Source organism: Mobula birostris, chromosome 2 (genome assembly GCF_030028105.1).
Source record: "Mobula birostris isolate sMobBir1 chromosome 2, sMobBir1.hap1, whole genome shotgun sequence".
NCBI classification, from domain to species: domain Eukaryota; kingdom Metazoa; phylum Chordata; class Chondrichthyes; order Myliobatiformes; family Myliobatidae; genus Mobula; species Mobula birostris.
In genome coordinates this window covers 80,760,065-80,785,517 of record NC_092371.1, presented here as the reverse complement: position 1 = coordinate 80,785,517, position 25,453 = coordinate 80,760,065, and the positions used below count along the sequence as shown (strand labels likewise).

The window sequence follows — 25,453 nt, the reverse complement described above, 5'->3', positions numbered from 1 at the left end:
AGAAACAACTTCTTCCCTTTTTAATTGTAATTTATTTATTTTTTTCAAATTATGCGCTGCTGCTGCAAAACAACATGGCATATGCCAATGACATTAAACCTGATTCTGATTGCTAATGAAAGGGGTCAGAGCAAAACAGCCTGACGAGTTCAAGCTGACAGGAAGGCAACAGTAACACAAATAACCACGCGTAAAAAGGGGGTGTGCAGAGGAGCATCTCTGAATACACACATCAAACCTTGAAGTGGATGGGCTACAGCAGCTCCACTGAGTGTATGGGTGGTGCAGTTGAAATTCTACTTATTTGAAACCCTAGGACATTACTTACGGTGGTCACTGCTTGATTCATTTCGCTTCATATTTTGCATTTCTTTCTTTTACGACCAATGACAGGAACTTTTTGAGGATTCTCAATCTATTTGCAAAAAGTTCCAAGAAAAGTTCTTAGTGTGAAGAAAGATAAATTATTTTCCTGGTGGTGTGCAAATTTGTCATCAAGTCAGCCAATCTTAGTGCAGCAGTTGGGGTGATAGATACCTCCATCGCCAGGCTAAGGTCAGGAACACAAGTAGCTCAGCTGGAGTTCCTCATCACTTAGTACATAGCGATCCAAATACTTAAATTCAATTTTCAAGTGCATTCATACCAAGTTAGTAACATAGAAAAACTACAGCACACTACAGGCCCTTCAGCCCACAAAGCTGTGCCAAACATGTCCTTACCTTAGAAATTACTTAGGGTACCCACAGCCCTCTATTTTTCTGAGCTCCATGTACCTGTACAGGTGTCTCTTAAAAGACCCAATCATATCCGCCTCCACCACTGTCACCAGCAGCACATTCCATGCACTCGCCACTCTCTGCATAAAAAACTTACTCCTGACATCTCCGCAGTACCTACTTCCAAGCACTTTAAAACTGCCCTCTCATGCTAGCCATTCCAGCCCCAGGAAAAAGTCTCTTGACTATCCACATGATCAATACCTCACATCATCTTATACACCTCTATCAGGTCACCTCTCATCCTCCGTCGCTCCAAGGAGAAAAGGTCGAGTTCACTCAACCTATCCTCAAAAGGCATGCTCCCCAATCCAGCAACATCCTTGTAAGTCTCCTCTGCACCCTTTCTACGGTTTCCACATCCTTCCTATAGTGAGGCGACCAGAACTGAGCACAGTACTCCAAGTGGGGTCTGGCCAGGGTCCTATATAGCTGCAACACTACCTCTCAGCTCCTAAAATCAATCCCACAATTGTTGGAGGCAAATGCACCGTATACTTTCTTAACCAGTCAACCTGCGCTGCAGCTTTGAGTGCCCTCTGACCTCCACACTGCCAAGATTCTTACCATTAACACTATATTCTGCTATATTTGACCTACCAAAGTGAACCACCTCACACTTAACTGGGTTGAACTCCATCTGCCACTTCTCAGCTCAGTTTTGCATCCTATCAATGTCCCGCTGTAACCTCTTGACAGCCCTCCACACTATCCACAAAACCCCCAACCTTTGTGTCATCAACAAATTCACTGACCCATCCCTCCACTTCTTCATCCAGGTCATTTATAAAAATCACAAAGAGTAGGGGTCCCAGAACAGATCCGTGAGGCCCACCACTGGTGACTGACATCCATGCCAAATATGACCCATCTACAACTACTCTTTGCCTTCTGTGGGCAAGCCAGTTCTGGATCCACAAAGCAATGTCCTTTGGATCCCATGCCTCCTTTCTCAATAGGCCTTGACTGGGGTATCCTGTCGAATGCCTTGCTGAAATCCACATACACTACATCTACCGCTCTACCTTCATCAATGTGTTTAGTCACATTCTAAAATTCAATCAGGCTCGTAAGGGATGACCTGCCTCTGACAAAGCCATGCTGACTATTCCAAATCATATTATACCTCTCCAAATGTTCATAAATCCTGCCTCTCAGGATCTTCTCCAACTTACCAACCACTGAAGTTAAGACTCACTGGTCTATAATTTCCTGGGCTATCTCTACTCACTTTCTTGAATAATGGAACATCTACAACCCTGCAATCCTCTAACCTCTCCCATCCCCGTTGATGATGCAAAGATTATCGCCAGAGGCTCAGTAATCTCCTCCCTCGACTCCCACAGTAGCCTGGGGTACATCTCATCTGGTCCCAGTGACTTATCCAACTTAATGCTTTCCAAAAGCTCCAGCATTCTCTTTCTTAATATCTACAGACACAAGCTTTTCAGTCCACTGTAGGTCATCCCTACAATCACCAAGACCCTTTTCTGTAGTGAATACTGAAGCAAAGTACTCATTAAGAACCTCTGCTATCTCCTCTAGTTCCATGCACATTTTTCCACTGTCACATTTGACTGGTCCTATTCTCTCACGTCTTATCTTGCTCTTCACATACTTGTAGAATACACCTTGGGGTTTTCCTTAATCCTGTCCGTCAAGGCCTTCTCATGGCCCCCTCTGGCTCTAATTTCACTCTTAAGCTCCTTCCTGCTAGCCTTATAATCTTCTAGATTTCTATCATTACCTAGTTTTTTGAACCTTTCTTAAGCTCTTTTCTTCTTGACTAGATTTACAACAGCCTTTGTACACTACAGTTTCTGTACCATACCATCCTTTACGTCTCATTGGAACGTACCTATTCAGAACTCCATGCAAATATCCCCTGAACATTTGCCACATTTCTTCTGTACATTTCCCTGAGAACATCTGTTCCCAATTTATGCTTCCAAGTTCCTGCCTGATAGCCTCATATTTCCTCTTACTCCAATTAAACGCTTTCCTAACTTGTCTGTTCCTATCCCTCTCCAATGCTATGGTAAAGGGCATAGAATTATCTCCAAAATGCTCTCCCACTGAGAGACCTGACACCTGACCAGGTTCATTTCCTAATACCAGATCAAGTACAGCCTCTCCTCTTGTGGGCTTATCTACATGTTGTGTCAAGAAACCTTCTGGAACACACCTAACAAACTCCACCCATCTAAACCCCTCACTCTAGGGACATGCCAACTGATATTTTGGAAATTAAAATCTCTCACCATGACAACCCCATTATTGTTACACCTTTCCAGAATCTGTCTCCCTATCTGCTCCTCAATGTCCGTTACTATTGGGTGGTCTATAAAAAAAAAACCAGTAGAGTTATTGACCCTTTCCTGTTCCTAACTTCCACCCACAGGGACTCTGTAGACAAGTTGATGGTACTGGAGGGATTACATCCATACCCAAGAGTTCAAATAATAAATAAAAACAATTACTTAAACTTATGTGGCATAATTTCTCAACTTATCTAAAACAATCCAGTCAGTGAACTCATTTTAAAATACACAATAAGGGCTCATAAATCTAATATAAACTGGATTAATCTCGAGACAACTCTGATGAAAAAGATCTCAACCAAAAATGTATCCAAAAATACCTCATATGGCAGCAGTGCAATGTTCATTCTAAGATGTATATTAAAATTATTGGCACAAAAATTATTTTAGTAGCTGGAAATGCTATGATGATTAACTAGTTGCCCAAGATTTAATTGACAATGGTTAATCACTCATTTGTATGACTGCAGGTTGGGGTACTTCTGAACTTTGTTCCATAGGGCAATCTAATAGCTACAACTACATTGTCACAATTGACATAACAATGGCCACTTTATAAAACATGACTGAAAGAATCAAAGATTTATAGTTCTTATTGCTTTTAAGTTTTAATATCTGGCATGTTCCTAATTTAACATTTAGAAATGTGATAACCATCTCTAGGTACAAGATTAGCATTTAGTTAGCATTTTTGATTGGTTAAACAGTAAAACTAAGTAAAGCCATGAAGGATATTAATGTTTTTAAGAATTTGGAAATAGGGTGTTTTATCTAGGAATATGATCAGAACCCTTGCAGGCGGTGAGCAGGTGAAATGTCCACCCATAAAACCCAAATCATAAAGTGCATCAATAACAATATACACATCCCGAGAAAAATAATCCACTCAGTGCTTGGAGCTGGTGTTCTATAGCAGGCAATGGATGAACTTGCAAAGATTTATGAGGGAAACCTTCATGAAAGGAGCTGTCCTGCCAAGATCAGTAGAGACTATTAATAGTTGAGAATTAAAAAAAAGAAAATCTTTTTCAAATTCATGAAACTAGTCAGTAAAAGGAATATGATAATGGAAAAAAATCAGATGTTAAATTCCTTCTTTGAGCAAGACTTTGAATAGAAGGGCCCTAGAGAATGATAGGGCAGCATTCTAGGACAAATGTCCTAATGTTAAAATATGGGAACCCTGAAAATGTTTAAGTTTCTCCTTCAAGGAAAGCCAACTCCTTTTAAATCCTGTAATATCAATTAGACACTGCTGCAAAAGCATAGTGACGTGGTAGAATATTTATTTGGTACAGTAGCACCACTGCACAGCGAACACGCACCTGTATATTTATAATGGCATTGTACCATATTTTGACCCAATGACTAAATTGGAATAAGGGTGACTGACACAAGGTCAAGTAAAAATGAGCATTGAAACACTATGTGAACCACAATCATCTTATATACACGCGCACACATACACACACAATCCAGTCTATTTTAGTGTAATGTGAATGCAGTATTGAAGAGGTGTACTTTCCGCATTGAATGTCCTAAGCTAGGTTGAAGAGGACATCCTAATTTAGAATGCACTACTTCCCTCAAAGCACTACAGTTGTAAATGTGTATTAAAATTAATCTAGACACCATCAAAATCTCTTCTCCCCTCTATTCAACTTTAGAAAAATACTGAAGGAAAGGGAAAGAGGTTTTGATGGATGAAGGTATTTCTGTCCCAGGCACCCATATGGCAGGCTGTCAAGATTCTTGTATTCGCATTCATTCAGCATTTGCAACAAAAGCAGAACAAAAAAAAACCCACGCTGTATGGCACAATTTTCATGTTTTCCCTCTAGCACATATTTATCAATTTCAGTTTAACAAGAATAAAACTACAACCTGTTTTCTTTAGATTCCCAACATTTAAAAACAGGTTACTTCTACGAGTGAATTTTCTTGCATTTTTAAACAGATTAGAATTCAGCAGCATTGTAAAATATTGGCTTTTAACCTTCAAAATCTAATTATGATGCAAGAAGTGCTGAAGCACAATTTTTTTCTGAACACAAAGGCAATTTACAGATGCAGTTAACATTGCAATCCTGCAACGAGTGGCAGAAGTCCAACCAAGATACACTGTTGCTGCAAACCAGTTTCCGTCCGCTCAGTTGCTTGTTGTGGGAAAGCGCACGTCAATCAGAAAGTACATCTTTAAGCAATATTTCTTTTGCTATCTACAGTGCTCAAAACTATGTGTGTAAAAATAAATCTACAAAATAAAGTTGAACGTTATATCCAGTAACCAGATGAAACAACATTCAGTTAATGTTATTACAGATGTTTCTTTCCTCTCAAATACTGTAGCAAAGTTCCAATGACTTGATCTCCTCATGCAGCTTCTGTGGACTTTACTCAAATGCGTTGATGGTTTATTCCAATAATCACGATTACGTTCTATGTCCTTTTGTCAACCTGCAGATGCCCGATAGCCCAGGCACGTGGGAAACATTGCAGTGATGAAAAGTCTGAAGTTTGTGATCCACTGAAAGTGCTTGCACACACCCCAGAGGGGAAAATACAAATCACAACTACTTGTATATAAATGCAACAGAGATTCAGAATTTTCAAAATAATTTCTGCTTTTTTTATCCAGTTACTTCTACTTGGAATTAATTGGTTACAAATCCTGACACAGTAATTTAACAACAAACTGTCCACCCGAACCCCCAGGATGACATGGCACTTGCAAGGCTGAGTTACAAGAGCCACTGCACTATATTGGTATTCACTGTCACAATAAAGTGACTCATTATTGCATTGTAAGATCTTGTGTGATCAGTTTGTCATGAATGCTCAGTACACCGCGACCATTCAGAAATATTACAACAGATCCCACTCTGGTCAAGTTAAGAGCATGGAGAGTGAGGATGAGACTTGAGTGATAAAGGGAGGGACTTGGATCAGGCAGTTGTGACATCATCTCAAAAGGGTAACACTGAATAGGGCAAGATTATATAGCTTCGATAGTGGTCACAATTGTAAAATGCTGATGTCAAGCTCACTACCTTCCTTACCACCCCCAACTGCACCAAGAAACTCTGGAATACAACAGATGATGCATCTGGAGTCAGAGGAGGGGCTGAAGAACTGCAATAATAGTTATTATAGGTGATAAGCACAAGAGCAGATTATCTTCAACCTCCAAGAGGTGCCTTATCACTCTGCTCAAAAAGTTAGAAGGAAAACACATCAACTCTGAACCTTATCAAATGACTGCAACAATTTACTTAAAAATTCAATAATCTCATTGATCAAATTTTCAAAAACATGTAGGCCACAAGTAATTTGGGGTAGAAGATGTCCAACAAAAAAATGGACAATTTTCTTTCACGCCTCTGAGGTTGTTTTCTATGTGCATTGGTTTTGTCAAAAGATTTCATGATTCAATTTGATCACAATGAAACCAAGAGTTTGAGTTCAGATGAAATTTTGTTAAACTGAGATTGTGTTTTACTCATTAATTTTTAAACAAAACAGAGACTTGCAACTTTAGCAATTTATTTTTTTTTAAAAACAGATTACCTATCAAGTCTAAATGCATTTCACAACTAAATTAGTTATTCCTAAGACTGCAAGATAACAATTAGCTCCATTTAATTACGTAAATATACATGGGATAGGTTTGTTTTCAAAAAGAGGCATTTGCCAGATTTGTATCGACATCTAGAACCTTCTAACACATTTGGTTTTGGTAGGAAATTCAAAAGAATGATACTTTTTTTTCCGATTTCTATTTTAATCATCAGGGCTGAAGTTATTGGACCAGTATATCATACACACAAAGGGCTAGGTGGATCCATGAGCTTTAAGAGACACACGCCTCTGATTCTCTATGATCGGACATTGCTAGTAGGCTCAGGAATATCCAACAGAATCAGCAAAGTGCAGTACTCCATGGATTGGATATCCAAGTGTATTAAGGAGGCAGTAAATCAAACAGTAAAAAAATGTTTAAGACTGGATTGCAACTGGTGTAAATTTTAACCCTCTGAGCAAATTTTTTTGTTAATTCCATCTTCAACCAATCGATGGTCTTGATATTTTGCTGCAAACATGTTGATAAATGTCGACTTCTTACAGATGAATGTACATAAGAATGAGGTTGCTAAATGCAAACCAAGACAGACCAATGAAACTACAAGTCATATGACATGCAGTGTACCACAAAAGATTCTTGGGGCATTTTACCACTTCTTTTATTAAAAAGTCTTCAGTTTTGCACAGGTCCGAAATTCAGACAAGTTACTGCAGTTTGAAAAGCAGATCATGGACCCAGTTAGTGGAGTTTTGATACTCCATGCCCAGAAATGCTATAAAATTATAAAGGGGTAGGAGAGGGGTTTCAAATATTTACTGCAAAACAGTAACATATACAATGCATTGCAGTATCATTGTGCTAATGAACCATCTGCAGCAATGGAATGTGAGTTTAGAAAGGAAAGCACGAGTGTTAACATCACGCACACTTGTGGCACTCATTATGGGGGGGAATTTCATTAGACTTTGTTCAGAATAAACTAAACGAGCAATACTAAGAAAATACCAAAATTAGGGCCAAATATCCAAAATGGCTGCTAACTTGCATTGCTAAAACATTTTAGTAATAATTTCAGTATATTAAGCCAAAATACTACCCCAATGATTACATTAGATTATTCACACCCCACAACAGTAAATTAAGATACCACAGTGCTTCCTATAACTTAAATTTTAGTTTCCTTTGAAATTGAAGTCCCGTAAGAGGAATTAGTGATGAACTTTGCTGCTTATTTACATGAGGTGTGTTTTAGAAGAGACAAGTATCTCGACAAGATTTGGTATATTGAGAGGAAGCTGTTTCTTGTTCCCATATTGAAACCAAATTGGATTATCCACAAATGCACAGTGACCACCCCCACCCTACTCCCCAAAGGGATACACAAGAGCCACACAAAAAAACAAGTGACTAGAAATATCTTGTCTATTTTCACATATGTACCAGTGATCACTGCTTTTAGAGTCTGACACCACTCCAAATTTGCATTTCCAAGCAGCTCACGAACAACCAGTTTAATGGGTGAATAAAACAAAATAATGCATACATACCTCCTAAAACGTTATTTCCTTGACAGGAACTGGTTTGGGGGGATCACTGATGTTCACAAAGCAAACAGCACTGCTCTGCTTTTTACTAAAATGTATATGGGTACCACCACTGTAATAGCATTGTAATGTATGGCCACTGCATTAAACACAAGTTTCTGCATATAAACATGCACAATGCAAATAAGCCCCAGCACTCACTGAGATACAGAAAGTGCCTCATCATTCTAGCCTCCAGGTGCATGAGTGAGTTTGCCCAATGATCCAGTCTGACCCAATGGATCTGAGAAGGCAGATGAAAACACCATGTGGTAAAACGCACAGTGGAAAGAACAAATAATGCACCTAATTGGATGATGAATGTGTAACCAGGGCCTGTTTAATAAAATGTAGTCAAACACAGTATTTACTCAACTGCCATCTCACTAATCACCAGCAGCAGCCTCGCTTCTAAACAATTTTCCTTAAAACAAAAAAAACCCCACAAATTTTCCTTCCCCACCCTCCCAAAAAAGGCTGAACCCATTTGTTGATTCAATGGGTCCCCACTTCCCTTTAACTGCTTTAAATAAAAGGCAACTGGAAAAAAAACAGTAGAATCAATGGGAAATGAGCATATAAAGTGGTCGTCTCGTGGCATTAATGATACTCGTGCTGCCTGTTTTTTTTTGTGGAAGCATTCTCAAAGCTGTTAAAAACTTTCAGTCCAAGAGTCTGAAACCAATTCAAACTCCAAAAACAGTTGCATTATCCAAAGTAACTTTATGACGTGCTGTGCTTGGGACAAAGACAGGAGAGGAAAGCCCATGGTTCACTTGGTTTGTCCAAGCAAGAAATGTTTTTTAAAAAAAAGTAAAGAGGAACAAATTAGCTTTCAAGATACTCTTAAATAACAGCAGTTTTACCAGAGTACTTTGAAAAGCACAGTATAAATTTAATGTTGTGCTTCCAGTATTTAACGTTTCCAATGAGTTTCAGGTCAGAGACAATCTCCCTTAGCATAGCCAATTCTGGCCACTTGGATTTTAGATGGCAAAGTTTTAAATCGCATTGCTGGTAAAAAGACGTGAATGAAAAAAAAACCTGATTATTTCAAAATAAATTATTTCTGAGTTACTAAGTTATGGCAGCAGACAATGCTCTGAGAATTTGACATCGTCTGCTCAAACTCCACTCAAAAACCCTTGGGGGAAGAAATGTGGTAACACTGAACAAGTGCTCTCGTGTAGGCAACAATTTTTGACAGAGGCATTACATATGGCCTAGGTAGGACTAAAAGAGGTATAACTGTCTCTAAGTTTGTAACATACAAAACACAAAAGAAAAATTTCTCAAGTAAAAATCAGCCATTTTTTTTCCTTTTCAAAATGATTGAACTGAAGAGAATCCATAAGCAACTGCTCAGACGTGACAAGCTCAGCTGGTTCCCCGTGCTTCCAAGGAGGAGTGAGGTGGAAGGGAGGGGCAGAAAAGGGGTGACCAGGCTGTTGCCAGGGTTACAAGTAGTCAGGAGGGCGACATCAAGGCTGGGCCCCAGCAGTGGCAGGAACCGGCGTCCCGAGGGTATTGGTAGCAGAGATGACTGGCGAGCCAGCTAGGGGTCCCAGTGGTGAAGAGGTTGGCATTGCAGATATCCCTGTACAAGAAGCATATTGAATAAAATTAACCTCACAAAGGAACAAAAGCTTTTTGTGCAGATTTAAACTGAGTGGACGTCAACCAAGTTGCTAATGGCACTGGAACTGACCTGACATCATACTGGCTGAGCTGATTGGAGTGCTGCCTGTTGGCATGTTACCACAGGAGCCCATTCGGGATTGGTCTTTCACAATTGGGTCTGCAGGATAAAGCAGAATCAAAACTTGGTACAAGCATTCATAATTTATACAGAATTTTCTTGAAAAGACATGATCAGCTTTGAAGATATGTCTAATTCAAGACTATGATAAAAGTCTTGTTTAAACAAAAATCCATTCCTTGTTTCCAGTAAAGAGGCAAAGAGAAAATTTAGACTCATATTCACTTATTTATCATAGTACATTGAAACATACAGTGAAATGTGCTGTTTGCATTAACAACCAACACAACCTAAGGATGTGCTGGGGGCAGCCCGTAAGTGTCACCACACATAGAATGTCCACAATGTTCACAGAACAACACAAGCAACAATAACAGAACAGCAGCAACAAAACAATCTCCTTCTCTCTCTCACCAACACCCCCCCCCCCCCACCACACACACAACCCTACTACCCCAGGGCAGGCCACATCCGGACCTCCAACCTCCATTGCTTGTAGGAAACATGCATTAAGTTCCCTGCTACATTCTCATTCATCCTCAGCAACAGAACTCACTTTCATCCTATGCCTCAGTGGCTTAAACTCAAACAGAATAGTGGAAAGGTGTCCTTCCCACTAGAATTTAGAACAATCCCAGTAAGCAGAGTGAACAGAACTTACAAAAATATGGGTGCTCCATAGCTTCCCTTGCTGTTAAGCGTGTTTGATGATCATATCGTAGCAGCTTATCCAAGAAATCCAGTGCTTCTGAACTGACAAGATGCTGATTCTCACTGTGGACAAAGCGTTCCCATCTTTTACGGGAATGTCTGAAACAAATAGAATGGTGTATTCAATTTTTGTCTTACAATTATGAAACAAATTTTGTCTCGACATTCTGGTGAGGCACTACATAAATTTCTTGCTAATGAATAATTAATCGTTTCATTTTAAACACAAACAAAAAGGATGTTTACTAACCTGCCCAGGATGTCATTAAACCGAGGGTCCAGCTCAATGTTGTACTTGTCAATGTAGTCATATAGGTCTTCTGTGCCTAGCACTTTAGCTATTCTGACCAACTTCAGCAACAGAGGGAAAACAAATAGAAATAATTTGGAGGAAAGATTATACAGTGAGTCAGACCACAAGTGTTAACTCTAATGGAAACAATGCTATCACTAAGAAGACACGCTGAAGGGATGCAATGATTTTGTTATCAAATTAATATCCTTTACTGACCGTGCAATCAGAGACATAAACCTATTTTCTACAATATATTACCAGTTGTGCTTTGTAACTTCAGTCATTGCTTCACTAGTTCTAACAATGCACTCTTGCATACTCAGTGTAACACCATCCATTCACTGGTGTTAAAGCAGCAATCTTTTGAACATATTGCAATTTCTAGGGTGTGCCTGTATTCCAAGTATGAAGTCTTGAGACAGTCCCAATGTGGATTGAAATGTTAAATAGATTAAGCAAATCCACCATAACTATAGTTAATCATGGGATTGTCAGTGATGTCACATCCTGATTTAGTTTGGTTTTACAATATATTAAAGCAACGAGGACAATTTGAATTTTAATGATACATGAAACAGCAACTTAAGGTGTCCCCCACATCAGAGGCGATGCAATCGGCACTGATCTGGGCCGACAATTACGTGCCAGGCGGCACCTAATTAATTAGCATGTTTATTTCGCCTTTTTTCTTAAAGATGTGCCGTGTGCGTCCCAGCTATCGCTGGACCCCTGCATTCTCCACAGATTGGTATCGGTTCGTTGCCCGGAGGGTGGGAGCCACTGCACCACCCCAACCTCCGACGACTCAGCCTAACACACCATCATCAGTGTGCTCGGCGCTGTCCCAATTCCGGTAAGTAATACTACACTGTACGTACATTACTTCTACTTTATATCGGCTGTGTATTTTTACATGTTATTTGGTATGATTTGGCAGCTTCATAGCTTAAAGGTTACTAGAGCGCTTGCGCCGTGTTTTTGCCGAGAGCGCTTGCGTGAGATTTTCACTACAGAGAACAGTTCAGGCAATGATTGTGGAAAAGTACTTCTACTTTATATAGGCTGTGTATTTATCTATTTATCATATCGTTCTTGCTTTTACTATATGTTACTGTTATTTTAGGTTTTGTGTTACTTGGCATGATTGGTAGGTTATTTTTGGGTCTGCGAACACTCACAAATTTCCCAAACAAATAAATGGTAACTGCTTCTTCGCTTTACGACATTCTGGCTTACGAACCATTTCATAGGAACACTCTACCTTCGGATGGCGGGGGAAACGTACGTGTGTGTGTGTGTGTGTGTGTGTGTGTGTGTGTGTGTGTGTGTGTGTGTGTGTGTGTGTGTGTGTATGTGTATATATATATAAAAACCCTTCCTACGGAACAGGAAGTGACAATTTAGACAAGGGTAACCCTCCCCCCCCCCCCAAATAATTTAAGAATCAACCAGATACTGCTGTTTATTTGGGAGGAGGGAGAGGGAACGGGGGTGAGGGGGAAGAAGAGAGATAGTTACACTTCCTTTTAGACAAGTCAGCTACAATTGGCAGATTGTCTTATTCATCCAAATCTATTTTCTAACTTGCCTCGGTAAAGGACTTCATAGACATCAGTTCAAAACACTTTCTCCACCCGCAGGGTGAGATGTTTTCTACACCCAACTTGGGATTTTAAAATCTTCAATGTGTCACATTCTTTTAGCAATGTTTTAGGGAGGTCAAACTAACGTATCAAGGTAAAGGAAGATTTGGTTTCCAGTGATAAGACAGAAGAGGCAGAGCTTGTGTCAGTGAACAAATGAACAGTTAGTGCCAGTGGGTATAAAAGGCAGCAAAAAATACTGTCTGAATTCTTTATGAAAACTTATAATTTACAAGACCCTAGTGACATATTTCATGGAACTATTTATATAATTTTGATATACAATGTATAACTAAACTCCACAGTACATAATTTATGTTCACAACCTAATAACACACTATAATTATGTCAGATGTTACAATATCAGAATCCTGTACCTTATTAATCATAATGTCACACTAATCATTCCTCTGCAATGGAGTTTTAATTTTTAGTCTGAATATAACACCATGTAGAACAATCAAATTACTTCAAACTGAAAGCAGGGAAATTCCATTAAAGGGAATAGGCACCTGATGGATAATAAGGCTTTATGAACCACAGAGTTGGTAAATAAATATTAGGATATTGATCAACTAGTATTTTATTAAATTGTCTGTTGAGACCAAGATTAACCAATTTCAACACTACCTTCATAGTTGGGGTTGGCTGCAGTGAATGAAATGATCTTTTGCGAAAGAGAACTAGATCACCCCGTGAACTTTTATTACTACAAAGTGCACTGTCTTCCAACAAGGAGCTTGTGGTTAATTACCCCAACCTGACGGAGACCAACACTACAAGTTCTACCAACACACATTTGGTAATCTTGATTATTCAACAAAGATGAGTGCACATGGGCTGAATGTAAAGCCATTAATGGACAGGCATTAGACCCAATCAATAGCATATGGTAGTACCCAAAAGACATACTTTTCAAAATAGGACCTTGTAAAAAGTGGTGTTCTTACCTGATCATAATTGTCATGGCCATGGAAAAATGGTTCTTTTCTGAATATCATGCTAGCAAGCATACAACCTAAACTCCACATGTCTAGACTGTAATCATACATCTGCAATAAATCAAGCAAAATAACTTTACTGCAGTGATAATTAGAGTACTATTTGAAAAATTGATACAAAAAAACCTATCAACCCACTTCCAAAAGAATTTCAGGGTACGAGCATTGTGCAAAATATTCCAAAGCTTGAAGTGACAAATGAATAGTATTGTTCACCCAGCTGATTTTTTCCTGAACAATAATCTGATTCACGCATTACAACAATTAGCCTGGGTTCAAGTGCTAAACTGTATCCTGTAGGAAAATGATTGCCAAAGTTCTGATGCACAGAGAATTCTAAATTAACAAATTTTCCATCTATTACATCACTCAGCTACTATCTTTTCTTAATATCTCCTTTTGGAGTTGCTACATTTTATTAGAGGCTGGTTGAATTGGAATTATTCTGGTATAACATTTAATTAAAGGTCACCCTGAGTTATGAACACTCAACTTCTAGACACCCATATGAACTAACTTTTCGCTGTTCCAGTCGTTCAGAATCAGGTTTAATATCGCTGAGGTATGTTGTTCCTCTGCAGCAGCAGTAAAAAAAAAAACCATACATTACAATAAGTGTATCATACAGTGGTGCTAGAAAGTTTGTGAACACTGTAGAATTTTCTCTATTTCTGTTTAAATATGACCTAAAATGTGATCAGATATTCACATCAGTGCTAAAAATAGACAAAGAGAATTTAATTAAATAAATAACAAAAAACATAGTTCATTTACTTATTGATCCAATATTACATGTACTTGTTGGAAAAAATGTGTGAACCTTTGCTTTCAGTAACTGGTGTGACCACCTTGTACAGCCACAACTTCAATCAAAAGTTTCCTGTAACTGATCAGTACTGCACATCAGTTTGGAGGAACTTCAGGCCATTCCTCCTTACAAAACTACTTCAACTCTGGGATGATGGTTGGCTTCCTTTCATGAATTGCTTGCTTCAGGTCCTTCCACAACATTTCTATTGGATTAAGGTCAGGACTTTGACTTGGCCATTCCAAAACATGAATTTTCTTCTTTTTAAATCATTCTGTTGTTAATTTACTTTTGTCTTTCAGATCATTGTCTTGTTGCATTATCCAACTTCTATTAAGCTTCAGGTGATGGACTGCTACCCTGACATTCTCCTGCAAAATGTTTTGATACAATTTTGAATTCATTGTTCCCTCAACAATTGTAGCAAAGCAGTTCCACACTATGATGCTCATTCCACCATCCCCCTTTTTCCTCCAAACATAGCATTATGCATTTCTGCCAAAAAGTTCATCTTTTCCTGAACAACAATTTGATTCAAGCATTACAACAATTAGCCTGGGTACAGAGGAGATGTCAGGGGTAAGTTTTTTTTTTAAACGCAGAGAGCGGTGAGTGTGTGGAATGGGCTGCCGGCAATGGTGGTGGAGGTGGATACGATAGGGTCTTTTAAGAGACTCCTGAGGGCTATGGGTAACTCTAGGTAATTTCTAAGATAAGGACATGTTCAGCACAGCTTTGTGGGCCGAAGGGCCTGTATTGTACTGTAGGTTTTCTATGTTTCTACTTTTATGTTTTGTCTTATCTGTCCATAGAACATGGTCCAAGAAGCGCTGTAGAACATCGACGTGATCTTTTGCAAACTTGAGACATGCAGCAATATTGTTTTTTGGACAGCAGTGGTTTCCTTGCATGACAACTATTCTTGTTCAATGTTTTTCTTATAGTGGACACATGAACAGAGAACTTAACAAGTTCCAGAGATTTCTGCAGGTCTTTTGCTGTTACCTTTGGGTTCTCTTTCACCTCCTTCAGCAGTGCACGTTCTGCTCTTGCTGTGATCTTTGCAGAATGCCCACTCCTAGGCAGAGTACTGAGTTTTCTCCATTTGGAGACAATTTCTCTTACTGTGGACCAGTGAACACTCAGGTCTTTAGAAATGCTTTTGTAGCCTTTTCCAGCTTCACGCATCGCTACAATTCTTCTTCTAAGGTCCTCTAAAAGTTGCTTTGATCAAGGCATGATGCACATAAACAGATCTTTCTTGAGAGGAGCAGGCTCTGTCAGTAACCTGACTCTGTATGTCATTTTTATATAGGACAGGGCATCTCTACAATCCACACCTCCAAGCTCATCTCATTGACTGGAACAACTGACCCCAAATAGCTTTTGTAGAAGGCATTAACCTAGAGGCTCACATACTTTTTCCAACAAATACATGTAATATTGGATCATTTTTCTCAACAAATAAATAAATGAATATAATTTTGTGTTATTTATTTAAATAGGTTCTCTTTATCTAGCTTTAGGACTTGCATGAAGATCTGATCACATTTTAGGCTATATTTAAATTCTACAAGGTTCACAAACTTTCTACTGCCACTGTATATACATACACACACAAAAATGAAATTAAATAAGCAGTGCAAAAAGAGTATAAATAGTGACAAAGTATTCACGGGTTGATTCATTGCAGGTGGTGGAGGGGGAAGAAGCTGTTCCTAATCTGTTGAGTGTGTGTTTCCAGGCTTCTGTACCTCCTCTTTGATGGTAGTAATAAAAAGGAAGTATGTCCAAGGTGATGGGGGACCTGAAGGGACTTCTTGAGGCACCATCCTTTGGTGGTGTCGTCAATGGTGGAGAGGCTAGTACCCTTGACAAAGCTGGCAGATTTCGCAGCCTTCTGCAGCTTTTAACTGACCCTGTGCAGTGGCCCCTCCATACCAACGTTAAGATAATCATTATTTATTGTAAAATGTAGAAGCACCTAAACCTCTTAGAATTCTTTAAACTCTCAGAATACTTCCAAGTTTTAACTAGATAAATCAACTGTACAATCAGACTGTTTTAATCATCTATTTTAATCATCCCATGATCTTTATTTTCTACCATTGATGATATCAGTCGCATGTGATATATCTAGTATGCAGAGATTACAGTGTTAAGTTTTCTGTTACAATCACACTAGCTCACATGATACTTGTAGAATGGAATGCAAGTTCACCCACAAGGTGGCCCAAATTGAACTAAAACTTGAAAAAGAACCTGAAGATTTTTGCACTACATTTCACATCTAAAGTTTACATATCAAAATAGTCATTTTAAACAAAAGCAAAATAAAGAAGCTACAAATATGACAAAAAACAAGAAAATTTGCTGGAAGTACAATGAAAGTCAGCAGCTGCAGTGTTTTGAAGTCAGGTCATTGACCTGAATCTTAATTTTTGTTTCTCTTTTTGGATCATCTGAGCATTTCTATTTACTTCAAACCAAAGTCATTTACTTGTATACTAAAGTGCAAAACAGTTACAATCCAACAAAAATTATGGTCAGTGTAATTTAATTCAGGACAGCAGTATTGACATTTCAAAATGTTGTTTGTCCTCACCTGATAATCTACAAGTAGTTCGGGTCCCTTGAAGTACCTGGAGGCCACTCGAACATTGTACTCCTGGCCAGGGTGGTAGAATTCTGCCAGACCCCAATCTATCAGCCGCAACTGGTCAAAGATAAAACAAATCACAGATTGTTACAGAAGGCATTTTCATCTGATTAGATCAGAGTAAATCATTGAAATAATTAGAATCGAGGGATTAACATACTCCACTAGACTCTATCAAACCTCAAAACCTTTGTTTAAACCTCAACTTTTGCACAAGCATTGCAGGAACAGAGTACTCTGCCCTATCAGTTTTCAACTTTTCATATCCAAGCCTTTAAGTGCTTTCAATGCCAGCTTACATGCAGAGCATTGGTCAGCTGCTGGACCACAGGAGATAACATGGACTATTCAATCCTTTGCTCAAATGAGACCCAACAAATACATCTGCCAGCAGGGATCAGTGGATGGCAATCAAAGCAAAAAAAAAAAAAAAAAAAACCCTCAGTGAATCCTCCCACTTTTCTCTCCTGGCCTTCCAAAGATCAACTATGGCATCCTTACTGATTCTCTCACCTGCAGTAACAGAGAGGTCTTACCTTCAAAACTATACTGAAGTAGAACGTTATATCTATCAGAATTTAGTAAGCTCCAGCATTATCCATGATCAGTGAGGTGCCTGACGATATTTATTAAATCTACAGCACTTTCACATCAATAACAATTCACCCAGAAGAATGAATATAGTAGCACAACCACCCACTCTTAGATAGTTGAATTGGTCTTACTTCTCACTTCAACACAGGTACAGGTAACCAGCACAGAATTCAACGCCAAATTTCACAAGGACAGATGCATCCAACCAGTCATCTCTGCACATTCCTCATTTATTTCTCGAAACATGCGCAAATTGTGACATTTCAATACTTAAATGAACATTCCAAACTCAAAATTCCCAGGTATATCTTCACATACAGAACAGTCCACCAGGAACAGAGTATTGGCAGCTGAACCAACTCTAGACTCATTACATCAGGTCACACAGACAAGGAAACCTCCTGCTCATTGCCTATCCTCCTTCAACTGATGAACAACCTGGAAAAACCACTAAGTATAGCAGACACTGAGCCAGGGATAACAGTGTGTTTTAGCGTAAAGTTGACAAACCAAATTCAAATCGGAATGACAGAACTTGACATATAATTTGACCACAGCCTGTACATGCATCTGTTCCAAAGAGCATTGAAGGAAAAGACCTTGCCATAATTTTTACATCGAGTCCTTTCATGAAAAGGACACCAGCTGTAATATATGGTTCCCCTAAATCAGAATTCAGAGCAGATCTAGCCTCTAAAATCTAACCTTCCTTGAAGTTAATACAAGGATCAGCAGCAGAACCATCTTCCACCACAATAACAGCAGGGTTGGGTAAAGTCATGTATCAAGGCAACAGGTCCTTCAACCTAATGAGCCCATGCTATCAGGCCAGTCCTGTACTAACCATTATGTTCCTCCATATTAGGTATCATATCACTCAATTCTACCGTTCACCCACACTTTAAGGATAATTTAAGGTGATCAACTGATCTACCAATAGATTGGGGTGTGGGAGGAAATTGGAACCCTCCAAGCAAATCCACATGATCACAGGGAAATGCACACAAACTGCACACAGTTTTGGAAGCTAGTAGTGAACCTGGGTCACCTGAGCTGAGGAAATAGCCATGCTCCCCTTACTTTTACTATCAAGCCAAGAGAACCACCATGATGAGTGTACAAAAACATGCCAGGTATAATCCCAGGCATTCCTTCAAAAAAAAATGCGCCAACCTTGTGAAACTACAATACAGAGGAGGAAGGTGGGTGAGTGGGGTAGCAGGGAATGAAGTAAGCTAGGAAGGTGCAGGTGGAAGAGGTAAAGACCCGAAGAAGGAAATCAATAGGAGAAGACAGTGGGTATTCGAAGAAAGGGAATGGGGAAGGATTAGGGAGGTAATGGGCAAGTGGAGAAGGGGTGAGAGGGGAAACAGAATGGAGAATATCAAAGAGGAGGAAGGGGGTGAGAAACTTCACGGTCAGAGATGAGTCTTCAATTAATGCACTCCACAAAAAGTGATTAATACTCTGACTAGATAAGCAGATTAACATGTCACTATCTCTTGATTTCTCAAGCAAAGCTTTTCCAGCATCCACAAGCCAAAATAAAATCAGAAACACACTCTTCTTGATGAATGCAACTCCCATCAATACTCAAGAAGCTTGGCACCATCCAGGACTAAACAGCTCATTTGATCAGCAGCCCATCTCTAGCTTAATCAGTCATTTCCCCAGTCATCTCACAGAATGCTGACTGGCAGCAACTCATTAAGGTTTCCAAAGTACTTTATAAAACAATAAACTCCAGCCTTGTAGCTAAGTGCAAGGGAACACTGCTTCCTTCAAGCCATACATCATCCCCAATTGATTAGCACCACCAAACATTTCTGTGCCAAAACCCTGCAACTTCCCTAACAGGCAATGTCAAATCACCTTCATCTGCAATGCAGCTGTGTGAAGTGGCAATTGACCATCATCAGCTTCTCAAGATGTCCAATAAATACTCCTGCCAGCAACGGGAACACTTTTGCCTGAGCTGTGACAGAAATTGTGTATACAGATGTCCCCCGCTTTTCGAACGTTCGCTTTACGAAACCTCACTGTTACGAAAGACCTACATTAGTACCCTGTTTTCGCTAACAGAAGGTGTTTTCGCTGTTAAGAAAAAAGCAGCGCACGATAAAAGGCAGCGCGCGCCCCGAGCAGCCGCTCTCCCCCAGATTCAGAACTGCATTCTTGCCGGCATTGCTTAAACACGTGCCTGTGAGCAGCTGTTTGCAAGATGAGTTCTATGGTATCGGAAAAGCCTGAAAGAGCTCGTAAGGGTGTTACACTTAGCGTAAAACTAGACATAATTAAGCATTTTTGATTGTGGTGAATGAAGTAAGGACTAAGTGAGTTTGGCTTGTGGAAGCTGACGAAGATGATGTTTGGCATCGCATGACCAAGAACTGATAGATGAAGAGCTGATTCAATTGGAAGAGGAAAGGATAACAATCGAAACCGAATGAATAATGATAAAGTACGACTTTAATTTTGAAAGGGTACGTCGGTTTAGGGGGTATTTGCAGGATGGTTTGAGTGCTTACAAACAACTGTATGATAGAATAATGCGCGAGGCTCAGCAGTCAAGCAAGCCTTCCGCCTTCCACATCTCACATCAGCCACAGCAGACAACGAACCTCAACCTTCGACATCGAGGCGGGCAGTCACAGGAGAAGATGAGCTGCCTGCTCTAATGGAAACAGACGATGAGATGACACCCCAGTGTCCCAACACCCAGGCCGCAGACAGATACCGGTTCGCGGAGATTTGTCGGCCCAGATCAGAGGTGATGCATTCAGCAATCGGCACTGATCTGGGCCAACAATTACGTGCCGGGCGGCACCTAATTAATTAGCATGTTTATTTCCGCTTTTTTCTTAAAGATCTGCTGTGTGCCTCCCGGCTACCGCTGTATGCTTCGCAGATCGGTATCGGTTGGCTGCCCGGAGGGTGGGGGCCACTGCACCACCCAAACTCCGATGACTCAGTCTAACACACCACCATCAGTGTGCTCTGAGCTTTCCCAATTCCGGTAAGCGATACTACACTGTACATACATTATTTCTACTTTATATCGGCTGTGTATTTTTACATGTTATTTGGTATGATTTGGCAGCTTCATAGCTTAAAGGTTACCGGAGAGTGCTTGCGCCGTGTTTTTGCCGACGGCGCTTGCATGAGATTTTCGCTACGAAGAACAGTTCAGGCAATGATTGTGGAAAAGCATTTCTACTTTATATAAGCTGTGTATTTATCATATCATTCCTGCTTTTACTATATGTTACTGTTATTGTAGGTTTTGTGTGTTATTTTGCATGATTTGGCAGGTTATTTTTGGGTCTGTGAACGCTCACAAAATTTTCCCATATAAATAAATGGTAGTTGCTTCTTCGCTTTACGACATTCCGGCTTACGAACCATTTCATAGGAACGCTCTACCTTCGGATGGCAGGGGAAACCTGTAACTACTTTTTATAGGTAATAGCGGTTTTTATTTGACTAAATGTAGATAAATAAATCTAGTTTAAAGTTGATTTAATGGGCACTAATAAGCCTTCCAATGAATTTTACACCAAAGAAACGTTTATTCCTCATAGTCCATAATTTACCGTTTTCACAAAATTATTCTTGATCCCAATAAAGAGGCATCTCCAAAGATACTCAACAACAAATTAAAGGCAACAGGCTGTCCTTCCATGCGTATTACTTAAAATGTTTCCTTGGCTGGTATATCAGTAAGAATTTTGATTTGTCCTAATTTCCAAACCTTTCACTCTGGCTAAAAACTCAGTTCCTTTACTAATCAATTAAAGTTTGACTTTGTGCAAAAATTGGGACAGGAAGACATAATAAACAATTTGCCAATTTTCCCCATACAGATATATACTCTTAATTATATCAACTATATTTGGAACCTCATTATTTATAAAATCAAACAAAGAAATAACACAGCAACCTTTCTGTTACCTTTCTGTGCTCATGGTCGATCATAACGTTGTGTGGTTTCACATCTCTGTGCATGATTCCCATACTGTGACAATAATCCAGGGCCTGCAAACAGAGGTTGATTTTTAGATGTAAACAGGAGTCCCATTAAGATTTCAACCTATCAGTAGCTAAATTTAGTTAATTCTTCTGGCATATCAAATATCTTGAACCACCAATTTGGGTGCCTTTCCCCATACAATTCAACCAGAAAGTCCTACCCTATGTCTGCAATTTAGAAAATTATGACCAAAAAGTCACCAAGATATCATTGAAGATTCCCTATCCAAAACTTCTTCAAGTTTATCATAGGTCAAGTGAGCACATCTCCAAACAGAGTTATCGCTGGAAAGCATCCATCATCCAGACCATGCTCTTTTCTCGCTGTTGCCATCAGGAAGTTACAGGAGTCTCAGGAACCACACCACCAGGTTCAGAAACAGTTATTACCCCTCAAATATCAGGCTCTTGAACCAGAAGGCTGTCCGGACTAATGAATACCCTGCCATGACTGAGGTCTCATCACCAGGACAGCAAGCTGTTTGCTGCACTGTTGAGTGTTTACTGTTTACCTGTGCTGTGCAATATCTGCATTTTGTATTATATTTATTAACTTATTTACAGTAATATTTTGTTTTATGTGCTGTGCATGATGTATGTTTTGTGGGTGCACTGCGGTCCAAAGGAACATTTTGTTTGATTGCATATATGTACAGTTAGATGACAATAAACTTGAACTTGATTAAAGCAAAGAGGCATCAGAAGATGATTTCATTAAAGGCATTACCTTAAATGAAGGTTTGAATTTCTGTACGTAGGTTAAAAAGAAAATGCAACTCATTCCCCAGAAAACTCTAGTGAACTTGCTACCTATTTACAGAGCTGCATACTAGCAGATAAACTTCTGGTAATGAGTAAAGAAAGAATTTCAAATGAATATGGTAAAAACTATTTCTAGGAGACAATTATTCCTGAACATTACAATGTTGCAATGGAGAATGCATTTAGAGATGTGCCCTTAGAGATACTGCCCATCTGCAATTCACAATTTAAATGTTATTTCTAGAATTTCACCGATTAAGTAATTCAGCTTACAGCTGTGAAGTGCAGCTAAAGTGTGAGCCAAGACTGCAGATACTTGGCCCTTGACAAAGGGAGAATTGCTCCATAGATCATGCTCCTTTATCATGTTTAAACAGCCTCACTTTTCAATTGGTAGTTGAGCATTGGTATGCAATCTTTCAACTAGCAAGGGAGACTTTGGCCAACTTCTTGAAAACTGTGACATCAAACTAATGTTTGTGCATGAAGATTAACTAAAATTCCCCATATTTCTGATCAAGAGTCTTCTATCTGAAAAATTCACCCAGTTCCTCTCTCCACCTATGCTGCCTGACATGTTGAGTGCTTAGCATTTTTTAAAAAAATTGTCTTAGTGCACAACTTTGACACTCCCTGTCCTACATCAAACCACTTCACCGCTACATGTGCTTCATTCAGCATGTCAAGATCGTGAAAGCCTTTTTGTACTGAATGCTCAGGAAGGAATCTGAGTGGTTGCCATCCATCATCTGAACCTGCAAATTACAATTTTGAAGAACTAGTTTGTTTAAAAGGCTGCAGTTCAGTTGATTAATTCAATGGTGAATCAATGTAATCATTCTTATTTAATGTGTCCCTAAACTTTGCAGTGACATTATATTTAGATCTTCAAAATCGGCTGTAAATCTGTCCTGGTAATCAATTATTGATTTCTTATCAGGCCATCTAGCAGTAATGATATCCGAATCAAAAATTCTGGTATGGAAAGCAATTCTAGTTTGAATCCATAACTGAAACAAATGCCTCAAATGATCCCCTCAATACTGTAGTCAGCTCAGCATATGCCTTCAAGGAAATTATTTATTCTGGGAGACTGACAATCAGGAGTTATTAGTTTATGTGGTGCAAGCATTCTAGTTTTCACCCTGCTTCAAATATCTTATCCTTTAAAACAGAATAATATTTGTCAACATACCTTCAAAATCTCGTACATGTAGAACCTTATATCATAATCTGTTAAGGTCTGGTACAGCTGCTGTAGGGAACACATCAAAAAAAAAATTAACATTGTCAATTCAGCTGGTAGTATTTGACTGCAAGATGCAACACAACTTGAGCACAGATCAATGATAAAACAAACAAGAGAAAATCTGCAGATGCTGGAAATCCAAAGCAACACACACAAAATGCTGGAGAAACTCAGCAGGCCAGGCAAGCTATGGAAAAGAGCAAACAGTTGACATTTTGGGCTGAAACCCTTAATCAGGACTGAAGAAAAAGATGAGAAGTCAGAGCAAGAAGGTGGGTAGGAGGGGAGAAAGCAGGGATCATAGTCTACTATCGCTTGACTAAAAAGTGCCAGTCCTAATGATGGGTCTTGGCCCGACACATCCACTGTTTACTCTTTTCCATAGATGCCGCCTGGCCTGCAAAGTTCTTCCATCATTTTGAGTGTTTCAATGATAAAACCTATCTCAACTCCATATAAATGATTAGTAAAACTAAGCGAAGCATAGCAGTAGATATTACACCCCTTAAAAGGTGAGAGAGTTGGATGGACAACACACAGAAGTTTCAGGTGAGCAAATTCACAATCTTAGTTAAAATATAAACAAATATACATGAGCATTTCTCGTAGAAATCGTGGTGTCTCCTCAGGGCAAGTTGAATCGATTGTCATATGTTCACAAGTACTGTGAGGTACAATGAAAAGGTGCTTGCAGCAGTATCATAAGCATGTAGGTATAGACAACACACAGAATATAAATTACTTAACTCCTACAACTAGCTTTCCCAAAAAGTTCGATAAATGGCAAGATCAATAAAAATGTTGAGAATTGCTACTTCAAGCAAAAATTTTGAAAAGACGTGGTAATACATTTATATATAAATTAATACCTTAACTGAGATTGTGGATAGGTATGGCGCTTGTGGAAGAGTTTTAAATTGGAGCAGTGCAAATTACGAGGACATTAGGCAGCAACTAAGCAGCATTAATAGGGAACACCTTTTCTCTGGCTAATCCATATCAGACATGAGGATGGTGCTTGAAGATGAACGGCTGAGTACAGGAAAGGTATGTTTCTGTTAGAAGAAAGGACAGGGATGGAAAGATAAGAGAACCATGGCTGTCCAGAGAGATGATAAATCTAGTCAAGAAGAAAATGGATTAGGATCAAACGAAGAACACAAGTATAAAGAAGCCAGAAACGAAGTAAAGAAAGGAATTAGGAAAGGCAGGAGGGGCCATAAAAAGCCCTTGGCAAGTAGGATTAAGGTGAATCCCAAGGCATTCTATACATACATAAAGAGCAAGAGGATAACTCAGGAAAGGATGGGACTACTCAAGGATAAAGGGAGGGAACATTTGCTTAGATGTAGAGAATGTGAACGAGGTACTTAATGAGTACTTTGCTTCTGTATTTACTAAGGAAAAAGAATGTGGAAGACCAGGAGATTAGTGCTGAGTGTATAAATACGTTAGGGTGTTTAGAGGTCAAGAAGGAGGAAGTGTTGGGTCTCCTAATGAGTATAAAGGTGGCTAAGTCCCCAGGTCCTGATTTGATTTACCTCAGGTTATTAGAAGAGGCAAGAGATGAGATTGCTGGGCCCTTGACCAGCATCTTTGTGTCCTCTCTAGGTCCCAGAGGACTGGCGAGAGGCTAATGTTATACCTCTATTTAAAAAGGGAGCAAGGGAAAATCCT

General features: G+C 39.3%; 1 protein-coding gene across 2 annotated transcripts in view; it reads right to left on the bottom strand.

The window, feature by feature from the left end:
* Positions 1-7,325: 7,325 nt before the first annotated feature.
* LOC140188022 (casein kinase II subunit alpha) overlaps positions 7,326-25,453 on the bottom strand; it is a 124,008-nt gene continuing 105,880 nt past the window's right edge. For both annotated transcript variants that reach the window (XM_072243929.1, XM_072243922.1), the window contains 8 exons: positions 23,723-23,782; positions 21,688-21,771; positions 17,089-17,199; positions 13,625-13,726; positions 10,987-11,087; positions 10,687-10,835; positions 9,975-10,064; positions 7,326-9,863 (listed from right to left, as the gene is read on the bottom strand). In XM_072243929.1, coding sequence (XP_072100030.1) covers positions 9,748-9,863; positions 9,975-10,064; positions 10,687-10,835; positions 10,987-11,087; positions 13,625-13,726; positions 17,089-17,199; positions 21,688-21,771; positions 23,723-23,782 — 813 coding nt within the window. In that variant the 3' untranslated portion in view covers positions 7,326-9,747. The remainder of the gene's footprint in view (positions 9,864-9,974; positions 10,065-10,686; positions 10,836-10,986; positions 11,088-13,624; positions 13,727-17,088; positions 17,200-21,687; positions 21,772-23,722; positions 23,783-25,453) is intronic.